The sequence below is a fragment of the Anopheles arabiensis genome, chromosome 2 (genome assembly GCF_016920715.1).
Source record: "Anopheles arabiensis isolate DONGOLA chromosome 2, AaraD3, whole genome shotgun sequence".
Lineage (NCBI taxonomy): Eukaryota > Metazoa > Arthropoda > Insecta > Diptera > Culicidae > Anopheles > Anopheles arabiensis.
The window spans coordinates 9,761,467-9,780,661 of NC_053517.1; the positions used below are offsets into that span (position 1 = coordinate 9,761,467).

General features: G+C 43.9%; 1 protein-coding gene and 1 long non-coding RNA gene across 3 annotated transcripts in view; one reads left to right on the forward strand and one right to left on the reverse strand.

Annotated features, from left to right (window-relative positions):
* Nucleotides 1-407: 407 nt before the first annotated feature.
* Nucleotides 408-2,048, reverse strand: LOC120895933. The gene is made up of 3 exons (XR_005738393.1): nucleotides 1,614-2,048; nucleotides 1,058-1,208; nucleotides 408-965 (listed from the first exon to the last, which is right to left on the reverse strand). It is a non-coding gene; the product is annotated as an uncharacterized LOC120895933 (long non-coding RNA).
* A 2,751-nt stretch (nucleotides 2,049-4,799) lies between these two features.
* The window catches only part of LOC120896395 (allatostatin-A receptor-like), a 60,235-nt gene continuing 45,839 nt past the window's right edge, over nucleotides 4,800-19,195 (forward strand). For both annotated transcript variants that reach the window (XM_040300464.1, XM_040300463.1), the window contains exon 1: nucleotides 4,800-5,876. In XM_040300464.1, the coding sequence (XP_040156398.1) occupies nucleotides 5,328-5,876 (549 nt within the window). In that variant the 5' untranslated portion in view covers nucleotides 4,800-5,327. The remainder of the gene's footprint in view (nucleotides 5,877-19,195) is intronic.

Below are 19,195 nucleotides of genomic sequence, written 5' to 3' on the forward strand. Positions count from 1 at the left end.
ATCGTGTCTATGGTGTTTTGAGCTTATCGGCTTCCTCTTGCGGTGTGGGAATCCGGTATAAAATTACAGGCCAATTAAAATATCGTTCCACTATCTTGCCACTCAGCTTTGCACAAATACCTTATTCGTTCAATGCATACTCTCCTGCCCGTGCTCTTGGTGGATGAGTTGTGTTTGTTTCGGAATGACGGTAGAACAAATATAAACGAGGCGAAGAGGGCGAATCCCACGCCGCCGAAGGCACGTATAAAATCTTTCTACTCAAAACATTACCTTAACTATTTCACCAGCAGTACCAAAGTAAAAATAGAAGAAGTCGAAAGAAGTCTCCTTCGTGCATACGTTCAGATGCTCTAATGCTTTCGGATTTCTGGCTGTGATAGTAATGCTTTTCTATTTGCGTTATGCACATTGTCGCATGCTTTTTATTGAACATTTTTCTCACTGTTTCCACGTGCGTTTTGGCAAACTCACACTCTGTACTATTGATGGGCGGTTCGACCCAAACCCACTGGTTTGATGCCCCTTAGGATCGGACTTGCTTATGCTTTGTGGCACCAACTTATCATACGGGTCGACTCAAACTCATTACACCCACTGGTCGGTATTGATTCCGACTTTGATCTAGTGCACCCGTTGAATCCACGGATTAGAATTACTTCCGAAAGGTTTGCACCTTACAACGGGTCGGGTCGTAAAATGAATTGTATGACCCAGACCCAGTCACACCCAGTACTCGGCAGAATGCTTTGTCCCTTCCAAATGAAGCGGTAATTTTCCGTTACCCTTCATTCCTTTTCTCCTTCCACCCGCCGCCTAAGAATATCATCGACTGGTGCTGCGCGTGTTCAACCGGCACAAGTCTGGTCTGGTTACGATGATGTCATCGACTGGTGTAGCGCATCTTTAGACGCGTCCTTGGCGTCCTTGAAGTGCGTTCTTCTATGATTTAGCTGCGTTGAAAGCTGTTGATGAAAATTAACCAATAATCAATCCATACTGTACATAGAAACTAAACAGAGTTTGGAGTTTTGTAGAGGATGAAAGAAACTGTTACCTAATATTGTAAAACCAGACATCGTTTTCCTTCTACTGATGATCGTGCACGTTGTTGACAAGGCCATCAGGTAGCCTTCGATGAGCCGTAGATGACAAGTTTTTGATGAATGTATCCATTAAAACACTCACGAGAACAGCCTTAAAATTTGCTAGGATAAACCATTCCACAATTGAAGAAGAAGGCCCGCGGCGTAAAACATAGAGGAGGAAAATACGGAAGAAATCACATATCACTTCAGCACATCTTTTCTCAGCAAATGTTCTGGATAAACTGACGATGCACAACATCCGGATGAGAGGGAGAGCAGAAGAATCAGGGCAGATCGAGAGATACGGGAAGATTCAATCCAGCGGAATCCGCATGCAAATGCATGTGCAAGCGTGTTGTTCGAAAGATTATTTCGGTTTCTCCTTCACCCGTCTCCCCACCACCCCTTCACAATCATTTCCGTCTCTTCCTCGTGCGACATGGTTGGACCGGCGTCGGTATCGAACGCAGACAGATTGTACCGATTCGTCGTATCCATCAGCATCAGCGTGTAGTTCTCGCTTACCATTGTGATTGAGTTGTCGGTTCGATTCGGTTTGTTTCTTTTCCTTTCACCAAAAACAACACAAACACATGTGACCAGTTTACCTAACTCATCTTATCTTCGAGCGATATTAACGCAAAGACTATAAGCGATCATTTTTCGAGCTTCAATGTTAAATTCAACGTATAACGAAAGGAATCACACAGACCACATCAAAAAGAAGGTGCAACAGGTTGAAAGTTAAACAAAACTTCCCCATGCACCATAAATCACAAGCATTTGTCATACAATTTTCGCTTCATTTTTATTCTTTTCACCTCATGCACACTTACACACTTACTGCCTCCATGTTACATGTCGTTTGAACGGAGGAACTCTACGAACTGCCACTATTAGCACCGCGGTTGGTGGAAATCACGCTCGCACTGAAAGTAATCGAAACCACCAGCAGCAGCGGATGTCAACAATGAACTGAAGCAGTCCCGTCATAGAAAACCACCCTGAACCCGAACTGTGGGTACGCACGGGAGGAAAAACATCGCCGCCGACTCGGACTCGGTGAGTGAAAATCATAGCACGATGAGAGAGCGCTTGGTGGTTTCATAGCCCGCATTTTACGCTCCGGAACGGCAACGCCTTTCCACACTCCAGATCAACTGGTAGCGAATGTGATGCTCTTTCGTGGTTGCTTTGACGGCACTGATACGGTGGTCGTTGTCATGAATGAAATCGTGAATACGCACACACACACACATGCGTTCACATGTACGTGTAGCTTTTTTGGCAATGCCCCGTGCCCATCGCAAGCGTGTCTATCTATGGTAGTGACATGTCAATCATCAGCTTGTGGTGTATCCTTTTGGCTGATGACACCGTTATATGTTTCAAAAAAAAGGTATGAACGTACTCGACTAGGCTCTTACGTTCGCAATCGATCTTAAATGCCTTTTTTGGAATATTGCCGTAAGTGCCACGAAGTGTGATTGATTGATAAGACGTTTTAATTGGATTGAACAACACTAAAAGGTGTTTAAAGAGTGCGATAAATGTGTTGTCTTTAAAAATTAATAATATTTATAATATTCGCATAGCACGATATTCTAAAAAAGCTGTTCCTTTTACCTTTATTTTACGCCAAAAATCAAAAGTACCAGGCGCCTCCATCACATTACGTCTGTGTTTTAATGCCCTTCACAAGAATGTGCAATAATCATTTGATAAAGTAGATCACTTTAACTTAATTATTTTATGGATAACAATTCAACCACATGAGATTAAATTTAAAATTACTAGTCATATTGGCCTGGTTACAGGGCTATGCATAAGATCTTCGGTAGCTTACACAATGCCAAGGGTGTACACAGCTATGACAGATTGTGCTACGTTTGAGAGACAGAGAAATAGTTTAAATAATTAATGCCAGCTGATATCATCAGTATTTTTGCATTTTTAATTTACGGTCGTAGAAATTTAAAATGTCACGCCATGGCCCATGGAAGACGTTGAACACGTGCTGTTCCACTGTCTACGGTTCGATCAGGTACGGCATTAAATGCAGCTGCGGTGCCATTCCCGAGTAACAATGGACAACATTGTCTCGGAAATGTGTGCCCGCAGCGATACGTGGGAGGCCGTCCGTGCCGCCGCCAGGACAATCTTCTCCACTCTCCAAGCGAGATGGGATGTTCAGCGTCCACCAACGGCAAGGCGACGCAGGCAGGCCAGACGGCGGGCGAGGGACGCAAATGGCGGTCCTTCAGGCCCTGCGGCACGGCAACAACCCGCGCCGCAAGGGCCACCATAAGCTGGAAAGATACTAATCTTTTATTTCCTTTCTTTTCGTTTCTTTCCAGCTTCCTTTTTTTTATCTCTCCTTCTATTTTCAGACTTTAACTTTTACTTTTTTCTTTAGTTCTTTTCCTGTTTCCTCTGTCCAATTTCATTACAGGTGAACTGCCTTACGTGCTTGGAGTGGTGACCAACGATGCAGACCCCCCATTGCTCACCCGAAGTGTGGGCGATAGGAACGCAGCGTAAAAAGCAGAATCAGCAGACCAAATCACGACTCCGCAAGAAGTAATACGCACCACAGCGTACCGGCAGGGTTGGGTGAGTCGGGGAGGGGAATGAAATACGCTCACTCCTCGTTAACAAAAAAAGGGTATTAAAATTACAGGGTTTTCCGAGTCAGCCTTGAATGTAAACATTTCATTACATTTCATTTGCATCATAACTACTTTAATTCCGTCCGCATGATTTTCAACACTTCATCGGGCTGCTGCTATTGTTTTTTTCGGGATTTAAAGCCGGATCTCATCCGTTGATATGTGAAGTGTTGAAAATCATGTTGAAGAAATAAAAAATGAGAAGAGAGATTTCAAAGTCAGTTTCGAACATAAACGAAATTATTTACCGCGTGAAAGGTGTCAATCCACATCAATCTGATATTTCATTTCCATTATTACAAGTTTCAATTTCTTCAACATAATTTTCAATACGTCTTAAGCTGGATCTAGAAAAATCTGTATGATAAACATAAAGTATCAAAGTGATGTGGAATAATTTGTTGTATGCGGGGAAAATCAATGGTTATGTTTGAAAGGGACTTGGGAGACCTGTTATCGTGAAAGATATTTAAAGTATGTTACAGTCTGTCCCCAAGTTACGCGAATTCGAAATACGTGAATTTTTATTTCTTACAGTTTAAAGGCCCATATCATTAGGATCAAAAGTGATAATCCGGGCGTAGTCAACTAGTTGCACTTCTGTTCTCACCCGTTTTGGAACCAGTTGGATAATGGTGTCACTACCCTAAAGGATACACCACATGCTGATGATTGACATGCCACTACGATCGCTAGACACGCGTGCGACAGACACGGACACCACCGAAAAAAGCTACACGTACATGTGCAAGTGTGTGTGTATGCGTGCTCACGATTTCATTCATTAAAACGACGACCGTACCAGTGCCGTCAAAGCAATCACGAAAGAGCATCACATTCGCTACCAGTTGATCTGGAGTGTGGAAAGGCGTTGCCGTTCCGGAGCGTAAAATCCGGAGCGGAGGGGCCATTCGTGCTGGAACCACCAAGCGCTCTCTCATCGCGCCACGGTTCTCGCTCACCAGCAGAGTCCGAGTCGGCGGCGATGTTTTTCCTCCCGTGCGTACCCACAGTTCGGGTTCAGGGTGGTTTTCCACGACGGGGCTGCTTCAGTTCATGGTTGACATCCGCTGCTGCTGGTGGTTACGGTGATTTTTAGTGCGAGCGTGATTTCCACCAACCGCGGTTCTAATTGTGACAGTTTGTTGTGTTCGTCCGTTCAACCGACATGCAACATGGTGATAGTAAGTGTGTTAGTGTCCGTGAAGTGGAAATATTAAATATGGAGCAAAAATTTTACGGCCATTGTTTGTGATTTATGGTGCATAGGGAGGTTTGGTTAACATTCAACCTGTTGCACCTGCTTTTGATGTGGTCTAGGTGGTTTTACCGATGTTCGTTGAATTTAATATTGAAGCCAATCAAGCAGAAATATGAAGCCAGTCATCGCTAATATTATGTGGAGCTTACTCTTGAAGAATACTGGAAGTTAAGATGAGCTAGATAAATTGGCCGTTTGTTTGAGTGGGGTGTGTGTGTGTGTGTGCGTGCCTGTGTGAGCGTCTGTAGTTGTGCAGTGTTAAGCGAGAAGAAGAGATACTAACCGTACCGAACCGACAACTCAATCACAATGGTAAGCGAGAACTACACGCTGATGCTGATGGATGCGACGAGTCGGTACAATCTGTCTGCGTTCAGTACCGACGCCGGTCCAACCATGTCGCACGAGGACGAGACGGAGATGATCGTCTCCACGATAGTGGCGATCTTTTTCGGCTTTATCGGTATTACTGGGCTGCTGGGGAATGCGCTCGTCGTGCTGGTTGTGCTGTCCAACCCACAGATGCGCTCGACGACCAACCTGCTTATCATCAACCTCGCCATCGCAGATCTGCTGTTTGTCGTGTTCTGCATTCCGTTCACTGCCACCGACTACGTGCTTGCGTCCTGGCCGTTCGGCGAGCTATGGTGCAAGAGCGTCCAGTACCTGATCGTCGTGACGGCACACGCCAGCATCTACACGCTCGTGCTGATGTCCCTGGACCGGTTTCTGGCCGTGGTTCATCCGATCGCGAGCATGGTCATACGCACGGAGCGGAATACCGTGCTGGCGATAACAATCCTCTGGGTGCTGATCATCACCACCGGGCTACCGGTGTCGTTTGCGCACGGAATCAATGTGAGTAGTGTGGGATTCGTAGTCCTTTCCTCGTTTATATTTGATCCATCGTCAGCCCGAAATAACCACAACTAAGAACGCGGACAGAAGAGTTTGCATTTAGCGAATTAAGGTATTTGTGCAAAGCTAAGTGGCTACGATAGGGGAACGGTTTTTTTATGGCCTGTAATTTCATATCGGATCCCGATACCACAAGAGGGAGCCGATAAGAGCAATGAACGAAGGGCACGATTAAGCAAGGGGTATATGATAAAACAAAACAAAAACACTGCAATTCAAACATGGAAAGAAGAATTCCACAGCAATCCACCACCCGATGCGGATTCCATGTAAATCGATATCGCCAGACCTCGAGCGTGTGCCAATCATTCACATTCTATGTGTATTCGTGATTTCGTCTCGTGATGTTTGTTTACACGCGCACTCAAGGACTGCAATATGGGGATCCACTTGTTGTTTGGTGTTTGTTTATCAACGATGCTTGTGTTTCTGTTCGTTCTTTTTTTCTAACTTACTTCGTACGATTGAATCATTGTTATCGCTACGCTCTGGTCAACAAACGCACCAGAACACCTCAGTCGTTCATGGAATGCAACGATGGGATGTGCGTATATTCTCACTCTGTTTCTTCCTCTCTCGCTCTCTCTTTCTGTTTCTCTCTCTCTTTCTCTCCCTCTCGCTATCTCTCTCTCTATTTCTCTCCATCACAAACACACACTTAGACACAACGTCATATCGTTGATGGTTGTGCACTGCAGGTTTGTTTTGTGCTTCATATTACTGTCAACCCTCCTGCTGCCATCCATTAAATCGCTGAGAAAACGACACCATTCCATCACCGCGCCGACCGATGATAACTCCGGAGACGGAAAAGCCATGATGCCATCTGGCGCGGATGGCTGACCGAACGTGTCGCAATATTGTTGGCGTGTTTTAGTGTGCCATAAACCAGCCATTGATTAACGATGGGAGCTGGGAAAAGGGGCGTCAGAGCAGAACGCCTGTTACGTTTGTTGCCAGTTCTCGGAAAGCAGGGCACGCATTACGAGCGTTATTGTACTGGCAGGGGTTTTATCATATTGAGACGGTGTACTATTACTAATCAAACAATATACAACGAAAAGAGATACAATCAAATCACATTACACATGAAGGGTGGTGATGATAAGGAAAATGGAAACATTCAGCAGAATATCAGAATATCAGTTCCAACCTTAGAATTTGGTTCTGTTGATTCAAAAAAAAAACAAGAAGCTTCATATATTTTGTTGAGTTATGTCACGAGTTACGAGTTACGTGCTGTGACTTGACGCAGAAGCTCATAGACAATGACAATCCTTCTAATTGCCCTCATGCACCAGAACGGGTTTTCAACCGACAGAAAAATCCAATTATTGGTAATCAATGTTGTTCGATTGATCGCAACGGTGCGCAAAATGCGTCAAAACCCTTTTTAGTACAACTGCATTGATGCAATTTTTGCATCGCAGTTCCGCCAGTTTTACTGAAGCATCTGAAGCCGTGACGGTATTATAAATTGAACTGTCGAGTGCAAAACAACATCCAGTCTTATTTTACCTGTTTTGATGCGTTTGGTATCTGGTGTGGTCTGGTCGGAGGTATGTTAATTAGCTGTTTAAATATGTATGCAATTTCCTTTCCCACACCGGCTCGTGTTCGGTGAGATTATGCATAATTAAAACAGCAAATTGATCCGTACCGGGTATCGGTGTGGGGCCAAAGTAGTGTTCGATTTCTGATTTCAACCGCAGTATTTAATTTGCATGGTGTGTCAGTGACACAATTCAGATCAGTCTATTGAAGTTATTGTTGATCGATTTTCGTTAGGTATCAAATATTTTTATTGGTTTATGTTGTTTGGAAGAGAATAATACGAGAGTGATCAACTAAAGGATTCAATTGCTTATCAAATTACTGCCTAACGAGCATTTATTCCCGTTACTAAGTACCATCAAAAGCTATTTGCTCAACCCTTTTATGGTGTTAGAAAGGATCGTTAAGGTGATGTAATTAAACCACCATCTCCCCGCCGCTCTTTTGGGAAGATGAGAATATCCTTCAGGGTGCGGAATGGAAAATTCAATTCCACTTAAGAGCGTCGCACAGAAAAGGAGTTCTATTTTTTCAGTTTGCTGGCAGCTAGGTTTCCCGCAGACGAGGGTGAATGAGACGGTCAAAAAAATAAAGATTGGAAATTCGTATCTGAAAAAGCTATTCAATCTCCGTTCGTCACTTAGCGTGGCGCACAAACACTTTGATCAATCGATGTGCTATAGGATAAGAACACATTCAAGGGGCTGTTTTTTTTCTCAGCTTCTGTTTTCTTTTCTTAGCCTGATACTTTTACCACGGCCCCCGTACTAATGACACTTTCTTTTGCCAGTGCAGAACTCAATTTCTCGGCGGCTAATGGCATTCTATGCTCGTGTTTTTAATGCGAGTCGAATCAACAACGTTTGTTTTTTTTTTGTATCGTTGATTTGATGTATTTAGCGATGCTGCTGGCCCTGCTGCTTGCGTCTTATGTTGTTAGTCCTAGTACGAAACGAATTTCCCTGCACGAAGTCGCTGCCTCGCTGTCTTCCCGCCAAAAATAATGTACACACACGTGTTACATTCGAGTTCGAGCTCCAAGATCAAAGACTCCCCAGTTTCCAGGATACGTGTGCTTTGCCGAGGCTAAGGAACGCATGGCTCGAGTGTGCGTATGGGTAGAGAGCTTTTCCTCCACGGGCGGCAACCCAATTAATTCTGGCTGGCAAACGCGAAAAGACTGCGTGTACACACTTGCGCAAACACGGCGTGATGGAAGTGCAGATATGGCATGACGAAAAGATGTTGTGCGATGTTGGCATGCCTGGAAAGGGAAGCAACCATGTACACTGTCAGAGTCCTATTTTTAATTCAATTCCGTCGCCTATCGATCTGTGCACTCTCTGCCTGATGAGCCATTTGCGCAATTGGTATGCTTCGACGCAGTGCTTCGCTTTCATTTATCAGGCTCGCGCGAAATGAACTCGTTCGCAACAAGTGAATTGAATTTGGTTCGAGCTTCAACGGTGACATTTTTTTGTGTACTTTTTGACGTGTTAGCGGGCACATTCAAACATACACTGTCAACGAACACCTGAAGCACATGGGAAATGGAGTTGTTTCTGAGGAACACACCGGCACCATTAGTCGCTAAAGTGTTAATGGGATTTTATTTTGTCGCTGGAAGCTATGTCACATGAGAATGGAGGAAACACAGACAACAACAGGACGAGAGTGAGAAATAACTGATCCTGGTTGGCTATTTGTACTAGGAAAACAGAAACACAAACACTGGGCGCATCAATGCTCGCGAGCTTTGTTCGGTTCAATCAGATCCATCAATGATGATACCGTGATGGAAATTGCATTTACTAGATTGCACTCACTTTTTCTCTCGGCTCTTGTATTGCTGCATAGTCTCTTTGTGTGTGTGACTGTGTGAAGTATACTTTCCATACCTCTCGAGGGCCGACTTGCTCGATTCAAGCACCTTGCACATGCATCTTTGGCATGCTGATGAAGAAATATTCCACGAAAGAGAAGAAACAGCAGGTTGCAACTGGCCGTTTGTTTTACTGCTGTTGCATCAATAAACGGCTCCTTCTCTTGGCTGGATGCTCTCAGGAATGAGTAAACAATGCAAATTAAACGTTCTCTGGGCTGCGGACGGACTCGGCTTGCGAAATGCAATTTATCTAATGGCGGGCGAGAGAGCGACCGCGCACCATCCCGGATGGTGAATATAGAATAGTTGAGGTATGGCATTTGATGCAAATTGTTTGCATAAACCGACAGTTTGCTGGCTGGATTTGCATTGAGAAAGTGCAGGCGCGTAAATGCGTGGGGAAAGGTGTGGTGTAGTTTGCTAGTACCGCTGGAAATAGTTCACCGTGCTGTACTATTTCGGTGGCTCGTTTCATATGTCAGTCGTTTTGACAGCGTTGAAATTAGTTGTCTGAAGGCGGAACTGGAAGACGTATGGGGTCAAATGGTCACTCAAGGTAGCGATTTACTAAACTACAATACTCCAATATCTTGATGCGTTGAAAATGTTGATCCATACAAGGATAGCATAGGTCCTTCGTGCTTGGAGCAAGATTAATATAGGGTTTGAACCTATGACGGGCATTTCGTACGAGTTGACGTCTGTACAATGGAATTGGTATTAAATTATTAAACAAAATCAACCCCATCGGACCGCGGATCATAAGACGCAGTTTCCCTGGACTCGATCAGAAGAATTACAACATCTCGTCTCATCGTGTGCTCACGGAACATGAACATAATTTGATTTCCGTTCATCGGCCACACAGCTTGTTGAGATTGATTTGATGGAATTATGTCGACATTCGCCTGTTACCAGTCAATCATAATTAACATAATCCACCATCTTCCAACGGTTGGACTTTGTTCGCATACCCATACAAACAAGAGGAAAAGAACAAGCACAAGAAATTTGTCAACACCGGGGTCCCAGATTAACAGCATCAACAGCGTAAGCTTCCGGACGGCTCAGAGTACGCAGGTGCGAGAAGAAAGCAAGGCAGATGGACAGACGGATACACTCTTAAATCCCTGCCAAGAAACATCAACGACAAAAACAAATCGACCACCCCATCTTAAACGAGAAGTTGGTTGAAAAATCGTTCCAGCTATTGTTCGACGCGCGAATACTAATTAGCTGTTTAATTTGTTGGATGGGGATGGAAATGACATTCCCCGAAAGCTTTGCGAAAGCACCTTCTTCCAATGAGCTTACATCACCAATAGCAAAAGACAACAGGGAACATAACAGAAGAAGTAAAAAACGCGAAATGTGTATCTATTCAAATGGCACTGTGTTCAGTGGTTCATTTTCTTGGCCGACAAATGTTAATTACTACGGGGTATCGTCGATGAGGCCGGGCTCAAGTAAGCGTAGCGGTTATAATCAGATTTTAATGGCTTTTTCCGATGGAATCTACTTCTAGATCAAAGCTAATTGTTCGTACAGTCTTCGTGTGCTCAACGGAAAGGATTAAACGCAGAAATGGGCAGATTGTGAGTGGGAAGACCATTCCGTTATCATCTAACCCTCTAACTAACCGAGACGGCGATTCGGTCGAGTGCAGGTCGAAGGAATATTTAATGATAATTCTGAACGCCGAAAACTGTCAGCACTGCACGTTCGGTCGAGCGTAAAGCAGCCTGAAGAAGCCATTTACCTTGAAATGTTTTGCACAATAACTTTTTCAAAGAAATGGGGTGAGGGATGGGTGGCTCTATGGGTGACTCGATCGAACGCCTAGAATGGTTTACTATCCCCTGCCTTTTTTAAGTTTCCCTGTAGCAGCAACTAAGCTTTCAGACCATCAAAGCCAACGCGCAAAACATTTCTGAATTTTCTGCCGAAGTGTTTGCGAAAAAGTTACAGTTCGAATCGATTCTAGTGATTCTAGTGTGATTTGTTTTGTGTGGGCAGATACAGTGTTGCAAGCCTGATAGTCTTGAAAAGGAGATTCCTTAATTTATGATCTAGATCTTAATATCTTTCTGCCAACTGCTCGCAAAGTAAGTCGAAGCGGCAACGAGAAACGGACTTGTAGGACAATTCGCCGGTTTTAATCACATTAAAATGCTTCATCGTGCGATCCATCCCAAAGCTTTTCGAACCCTTGGGAAGCCACGAGGCAAGGTTCTACGAAATTATATCATCCAAAAAGGGTAGGTCAAACTCCCGAAAAAAAAAACCTCATGGCCCAGCAAAATGTCGGCGACAGTTTCACAATTCCGTTCGTCCAACGCGAGCCTGGACTCGTTCGATCACTTTGCATGCTTGCGCTTTTTACATCTCGTGGGCTGGGGAATGGTTATAGCGAGCCCCGCATTTATATCATCCACCAACGGACTGTGCAAGCTTGGGCCCAATGCCTAATGTTGCTGAAAGTGAAGCAGTGCAGGAAACAAAATGATAATAATAAAACGTTGGACCACTTGCCGACCTTGGGTATGTTTGGGTTGGTATTTGCTTGTGTGTGTGGATGTGCGTGTTTTTTTTCTCTTCTTTTTGGTGAGCTTTTGCTGCCCTAATGCCTTCCGGCGTCAGGATGTGCCATTTTCTCGGATCGTGTCGCCATTTTTTTGTAGCTCGCAGAGATGCAATCCAAAGAGACTCCTCCTACCCGACCAAAAGACATGCCAGACTTGTCAATAGACAAGCACTGTTCTATCGCGAATGGCCCACTGAAAAGAATCTGGAATTAATGAACAGAACGAAGAAGATAAAGGAAACGACTAGAAAGCCCAAACTCATGCCTTCGGTTGGCCAAAAATCTTAAATTCGGCGAACGTTTTCTACACGGAATTGGCGTTCATCCGCCAGTGCCGAAACTTCCAATTATTCTGCTCACATTTTGGTAAATTTACTCCTCACACACACCAGTTGACCCTCGGTGGCGGCCATATTTTTTGCTCCCTCCCACTGTTGTTTGGTGGCACGTGATAAAAATTGCGGAAAAGAACGCTGAACGGCTTGCCGGGGTCGGAGGCGTGAGTAAGCAAAGTTTGAATTAATTTACGCCGCTTGCCGCCCTTCACAGGGACCGTCTGCAGGATATGCGCATGAGTTTGTTTATATTGGTGCGTATTATTAACGTGTATGCTTTGAACTCGTTGTTGGATGTTTTATTTTTCTTCGTCTTCCCTGCTCTGGTGCGGGAGACGAAGAAGGACATTAAAATATATTACCCAAGCGAAGCTGCTGATAACGACCACTTTCCGGTAGGCCTTATTCTCTCTCACTCTCTCAGTTGCTCTCTCCCTGGGTACAATTAATATCGGCAAGTAGAAACTTAAACACTTTGCTACACACTCTAAGTAATTCTGGGCAGTATGTTTTCCTTTGCTCAGCCGGAAGCTGAGAAAACTTGTCGAATAATTAAGGTTCTCTTTTTTCCTGTGTTTTTCTTCCCTGTTACCGCGCGTAGCCCTGCTTTTGTTGCTGGCTCTCTCGGTATCTCTCTCTCTCTCTCTCTCTCTCTCTGCTCTGCAGGATTTGCATCATCTTACCATTAGTCGGATGTTTGTCTTTTCGCAAGGGAGGATGGGGAAAGGGGCCGACGGTTGAATTCTCTTGGCATCGACAACTGGACAAACTTCTTTCCCGTCCCACGGGTGGGGAGGAATCTGTGCTTAAACTCGCCTCCCCTCTACCGGACGAAGCGGAAATCATTATTCTCGGTCTGTTGCCTTTTTCGAGTTGCTTCGGAATCAAGTTCTTTTTTGGCCGGGCAATTTCCGCTCAGAAAGTGTACCGGGAGAGAAGCAGGGGAGGAATAGAGCCTGGATGTATGGCTTAGCTGGAATTTGGCTTAGCCGATCGCGTGAAGCCTTGGGAATGGTATAATGAAAAAATAATTCTTAATTCGCCCTGACGAACCGGCACTTCTGCTTCGTTTGAGCTGTTTTCAAGGCTCATGTTCGGCCTTCAATGGCATTGTTCATGTTGATGCGAGTGTTTTGACGAGGCAGTGTTGATGGTTTCGGTATCGCGTCCAGACGCCAGTAACCTACGCACGATCGAGTTCGGGTGAAAAGGCGCTTCCTCATCAGGCCGTTATCTTGGCTGCTGAGCTTGTTAGCTTCTGCTGCTCGTCTGCTGGAAAGGAAATCAATACACTCGACATACATGGCAATCGGAGCTCACGATGGATAGCTTCACTCTCCAACACTTCCAAGATGGTACCAATTTCTGGTTTATTTCCTTGAACCGTCTAGCGGCAGATGTGTCTGCCGGATGGCTGTTTGTGGGCTGTTTTCACCAATTTATCCATTGCGATTGTTTCCTTGCTTCCACACACGCTTTCCTGCCGATTGATATGTACGGTTAACAGCGAGCAAATAATTTAATCAGCTTTCCCTAGTGGTGCGTGTGTCAGTGCGTGTTTGTGTATGGCAGTACGCTTTACTTTCACAAACAGGGTGAGTTATTATTTGCTCAGCATCCATAAATCTCCATTATTGCCGACGCCGGTTGTTTCACTGCACTGGCTGCTGGCCGGTAGTTTTCTAATGGGTGTGATTTATTCCCTTCGTCCATTGCATATGACGCGGTTTGTCGGTGTGGCACATAAGGGGGAGGGGGGGCCGCGAACTGGTATGTAGTCGATTCTCCGGAAATTGGGCAATTTTTGAGCAGCGCCACTATGCGAAGTCTGGGTGGTTTTGGCTTTAACTGCGTTTGCTACAGACAAACAAATAAATAACCACCTTCAATCAATCACAAACGAGTGTGCGTGTGTGTCGATGTGTTTTGGTAAGAGGCCGGCATGGCAATCTATTACCGTTTAATGGTATGTGTGCAGATTTTGATGATTTGTCATAGTGAAACGAAATGTTTTGTTTAATAGTACACGATTTTATGTAACGACATTTTCGATTGGAGTGTTTGTGCGAAAATAATATTATGCTCTTTTGTGGTGTTGTTTTTGAAAAAGTTTGAAATAGTTTGAAAGTGAAAATTTAAACATCATTTTCATGTCGTCCATTAAACATGTAACCAATAACAATATGAAATTAAACGCTTTAAACGAAAGTGAATTAAATATCCCAATCTTTTGGCACAAATTGTGGTCAGTCTGTTTATATCGAAACCCTTAATAAAAGCTCTAATTTTCACGGTTGATGAGCAAGTGAATGGATTCCAAGAGGACGTTAAATATATTTATTCTCTTTATTTTCTGTATGATAAAAATCATGATATTTTACCGTGTCAAACTTAAGGTATGATATATTCATTTAAAAGTAGTATTACATTTTTCTCAAATGGTTTCTAGATCATACGGGTTTAAGATGTTTGATAGAAACCACTGCTAGAGGCACACAGACCGTAACTAATCCTTAGGTGAGAGCAAAAACACTTTGAAAGCATAGTAGCCACATACCTGTTCGGTATGTTACTATTTTGTAGGTTTCGTTTAAATGTATTACAAATACCCATTTGCAAAACTGATCCTCATTCTTCTATCCGTACTACGTTTGCAATTGTGGGCTTAAGCTGAATGCTTTTAATTTAGTTGTGAGTACGTCATTTCAGCTGTCGTTACTTTGCTATTTGTTTGCCTTCTCTCTGTGGAATTGAAGTCAAAACGTATCCCTAAGTTCGGGCATCGGGGAACTGACGAAGGTCCCAGATTATTGCAGTGAGATGTACGCAGGTAAATGTGGTTCCCTGATAACGTTGTTAATATGTGACGCGTTTTTATTGCTGTTGTTTCGCATTTAGTTTCCACCATTTCAACCCAGACAGGCATGCGTTGGTAGGCAAAAAATGAAAAAATAAACGATAGCCGTTCCCAAACCTTGCATCCATCCCATCCCGCCAAGGTTTGAAAAGGCCAGGTAAACAGGAGGGGAGGGGTTAAAATTAGACCTCCATTTTTTTAGCCAATAACGTACAACAGACCACGACACGGATTCGGTTTAGAAGTGCCATCGTGGATATGTTTGGTGCCGCAAATGAAACAATGAAGCGTTTTTCTGAGCGAGTGTGGTGTTTTTCTGTGTCTATCGTTTCGGGCATCTACGGTGGAAAGTGGAAGCTTTTTTATGTTTTAGTTATGTTTCCATTTTCCACTGTAAATAGTAGCGATACGAACCGTAACGAAACGGGCACGGTAGGGAGAGTCGTTGAATTAACCTAATTTTTGTGTGAGTTTTCGGGTTTCTCCGGATGTTGTCGAAAGTGGCGGTGGTTGGTTGGGTTCCACTGTTTCGGGTCCTTCCTCAAATTGGCCAATTGGGAATCGTAATCGTGCCGTAATCAGCATAACGGCCGGTCTACGGCCGGTGCTCGTGTTGGCCTTGACGGAGGCGACCTTTCTCCAGTGGGAGACAGAAGCGACGGGGATGAAAATTGTGGTGTATTTTGTTTTCACATGAAGGTGTTAGTATCATATATCTTGGGTTTGGTTACGGTTGTATGAGTTTTTGATGCTAATGCAGTCAAACAAAAGGATTGTGTATTATGTTTTGTGGTAGCTATGAGGGAGCATAAAATCGGTGGAACTCAAAAGTAACACAACGATGTTATTTTATTTAATAGTTCAATGAGTTTGGTTACAGTGAAAACTCTTCTATAATCGCTTACAATCCCTGAAAAAAGATAACGTTTTCTTTCATTTCAAAGCTTTCGTAGACAATGTGACCCACCAGCACGATATGGTTGCCATAGAATCTGGGCCATAGAATAAATGCGATCGTAGCTTCTCGTTGTGCGCGAGACTGTTTCGCTTTTTTGTTGGTTACTCCTCCGTTGGTTCCGCTCGCTATATCTTCCTTAGAAGGTGCTCCTGCACGAGGCCACGGGTCAGGAGTACAATAAAATACTATTTGTTTTTCCGATTTTGGGGCCCTTTGTGTTCCTTTGTTTGCTTTAAAGCATCGCGCGCCTGTTGTTTTTGCTACTCGCCGTTTGATGTGCCCAGCAAGTCTAAGTGTAAGGGAAGGTGCAGTGGATGAACATAGGAGAGAATTAATTTCGATTACCGGTTACCGGCACACCCATGCTGCTCGATTTGAAGGCAAGACCCAGGCAGGCAAGTTCGAGCAAGACCAGGTCTGACAGCGTGGTGCGGGTAATAATGAAAATGCTTTTGGCGTAATTGTTACACAAAATTGAATTCACTTCCAGTGTAATGGCAGCCGGTGGTGGTGGTGGTGACGATGGTAGTAAAACCAACTTCCCCATTGCACGGTAGGTGCCAACATATAAAATCGCTATCGACACGAAACTCGCGCTCAAAAGAAACCAGTCAACGACTTTTAAGTGACGGTGGGGGTAGAATGGAGGTGGAGGGACTCATTTTTTATCTTCGTATAACCTCAGGATTTAATTTTTGTTCTTGCTAGCCGCAATATTACTTCCGCCGTCGAACGGCATCTCTTCGCTTGGTGCGGTTAATAAAGAAGCTCTTATTTTAATTAAATTCCGCGATTGAAAAGGGGCACAAACTTTCGTAAACCCATACATGGCTCGATGCCTTTGATAGGGGCTGATATCGTATAATGGCTGTCGTAAAATAATTTATCTTACATCCATACACTTTAGCTAACACATTCTCGTTTACGTGTGTATGTGTGGGGAGTCTTTTGTAAAGCAGAAATCATATTTTCTCCTGGCAATATTGAAGACGGCTAGTGTTCAACGAGGAAGTTCACTACGAGAGGATGGGTGATTATTCTTTGAGCAGGCTCGTTTGTTTGTTCAGGGGGAGAAGAATGGTTGTCTTTGGATTAAACTTATTGTTTGTTATCAATCGACGTGTTCTAGAAGGAGGTGAAATGAGAAAAGGTCATGTGAGGAAGTTGATAACACGTAGCAGAGGATTGGAACGGAATGAGGTCATGATGAATGTATCTTCATCGATCATCGACCAGGACCCAGGAACGGAAATGGTGGTCTGTTTGTCTGTGTGTGTGTTTAACACTTGAAGCGCCGCATTAAACGAATTCGCTCACCGCTCAGTTTTGTATCTGACGCTAAGTAATTTTCTTAAGAACTAATCAGGCAGGCAAGAGAGAACGTGATCGACACATGCTACGCCACTTATCGCAATCCAACAAAAGACTGTTATCAATCACACAAGACATTGTCACACTGACACACTGACTCCCGTCGACTTCAGTCGATTCCAGTAGACTTTGATTCCATTTCCAACTCCGTAACCGCACGACGTTCGTCTCCGCAACTGCGGATAACTCGGACTTGGTACGATTCCAGACGGCTCCGGATAGTGCTGCTTTGATTCACCTTCCGGAGACAGTCAACATATTGTTTAACCACTTTTCAATGTCAACGTCTAGTAAGTATGAATGTGTATGTGTGTATGTTTGAACCTACAACTACTACTCTTCCTTTAGCCACCGGCAAACATTAGCAGTAGAAGCAGCAGCTTGTTAAATGAAGCAAAACTGGTTACGAAGGGTGAAACAGGAACACCTGTGCATGCCTGCCTGTTCACAAACTTCGGAACTGTCCAAACACCTTCCCAGAACGTGACCTTGACCGGCGAAACTATAGACGCGTGCCTTGCAGGAGTCCAAATTATGATTGCTTGATGCATTGACGTCACGCTGGCCCCGCGTTGCCTCGTTCATCTTATGCAGCAATGTTTTGCAGCATTCAAACCCCCGGGGGAAAGTTCAGCCTGGAAAACTTATGCACTTATTTTGGTGACGCGGGTGCAACAAGGTTGAACATTGCAATATTTTCTTTTAACAATGCACAGAAAGCGTTGAACCGTCTCCGATGAGAAAAAGGTTTATTTACAGTGCTTTTGGTACCGTTATGTTGGAAGGAAGGTTTTTTCCTTAAATAAAAATTAAACACCAAAGTATTATAAAAAAAATTGAACACAAACGGCATCGGTTTGTGAACACCAGAGGCAGCCGGAACCGATTTGAGAAGAAGCATTTGGTGCATTATTAATGGCTGCGAGAGTAGTCGGCACAAAGTTTCTAGCAATCGAGATCCGTGTATTGATCCTTGATGGCTTTTCCCGTTTCTTTATCGACTCACCTTCCGGCAGGTTGTCTATTCACTTTTTTATTTTCATGATAACCATTTTCCGTTGATAACACGGGGCCGCACGGTGTTTGGGGGGAAAAAGGTAACCAAGGAAACGTTGGTATGATGCGGAAGCCACTCGTTTCGATACCATTAGGAAAGCAAATATTTTTCACAATTTTCCACGTATTGGGTCAAATGTGGAAAAAGGTTTCGACTGTTGAAAATGGATCCTGATGGAATGGAAAGTAAGTGTTTGTATGAGTGTAGGTTTTAACATGCTCGAAAAGATGTCGAATGTTGAGAGCGAAGGATACGGAGAGAGAAAGAGAGTACCGGTAAATGCAACAAAAAAAATACGCAGCTAATCGTTTCCCATCGATTGGCCATCAATCATTTTAGGTGAAAGGCGAGAGAAATTTTGTGGATTCGATACAAAATCACCTGGAAAAAGAATAGAAAAAAGGGGAGAAAACCCTCGTGGTCGATAAAACCAACCCCGGATAATGAGTTTTCCGACACGCTCGACGATACGAGCCTAATTTATATAGTTAGTGCGAACGAGGAAGGGCAATCGATTTTTTAGGTCATCGGATATAGATGTGGTTGCTTTTATGTTTTTTATCCAAATCCTTTATTTCCTTTTTCTTAAAATATATTGCAATGTAAAAGTTAGCTCTCAAGCTGTTTCTCTTACTTACTCTTAAGTTATCGCTTGTAT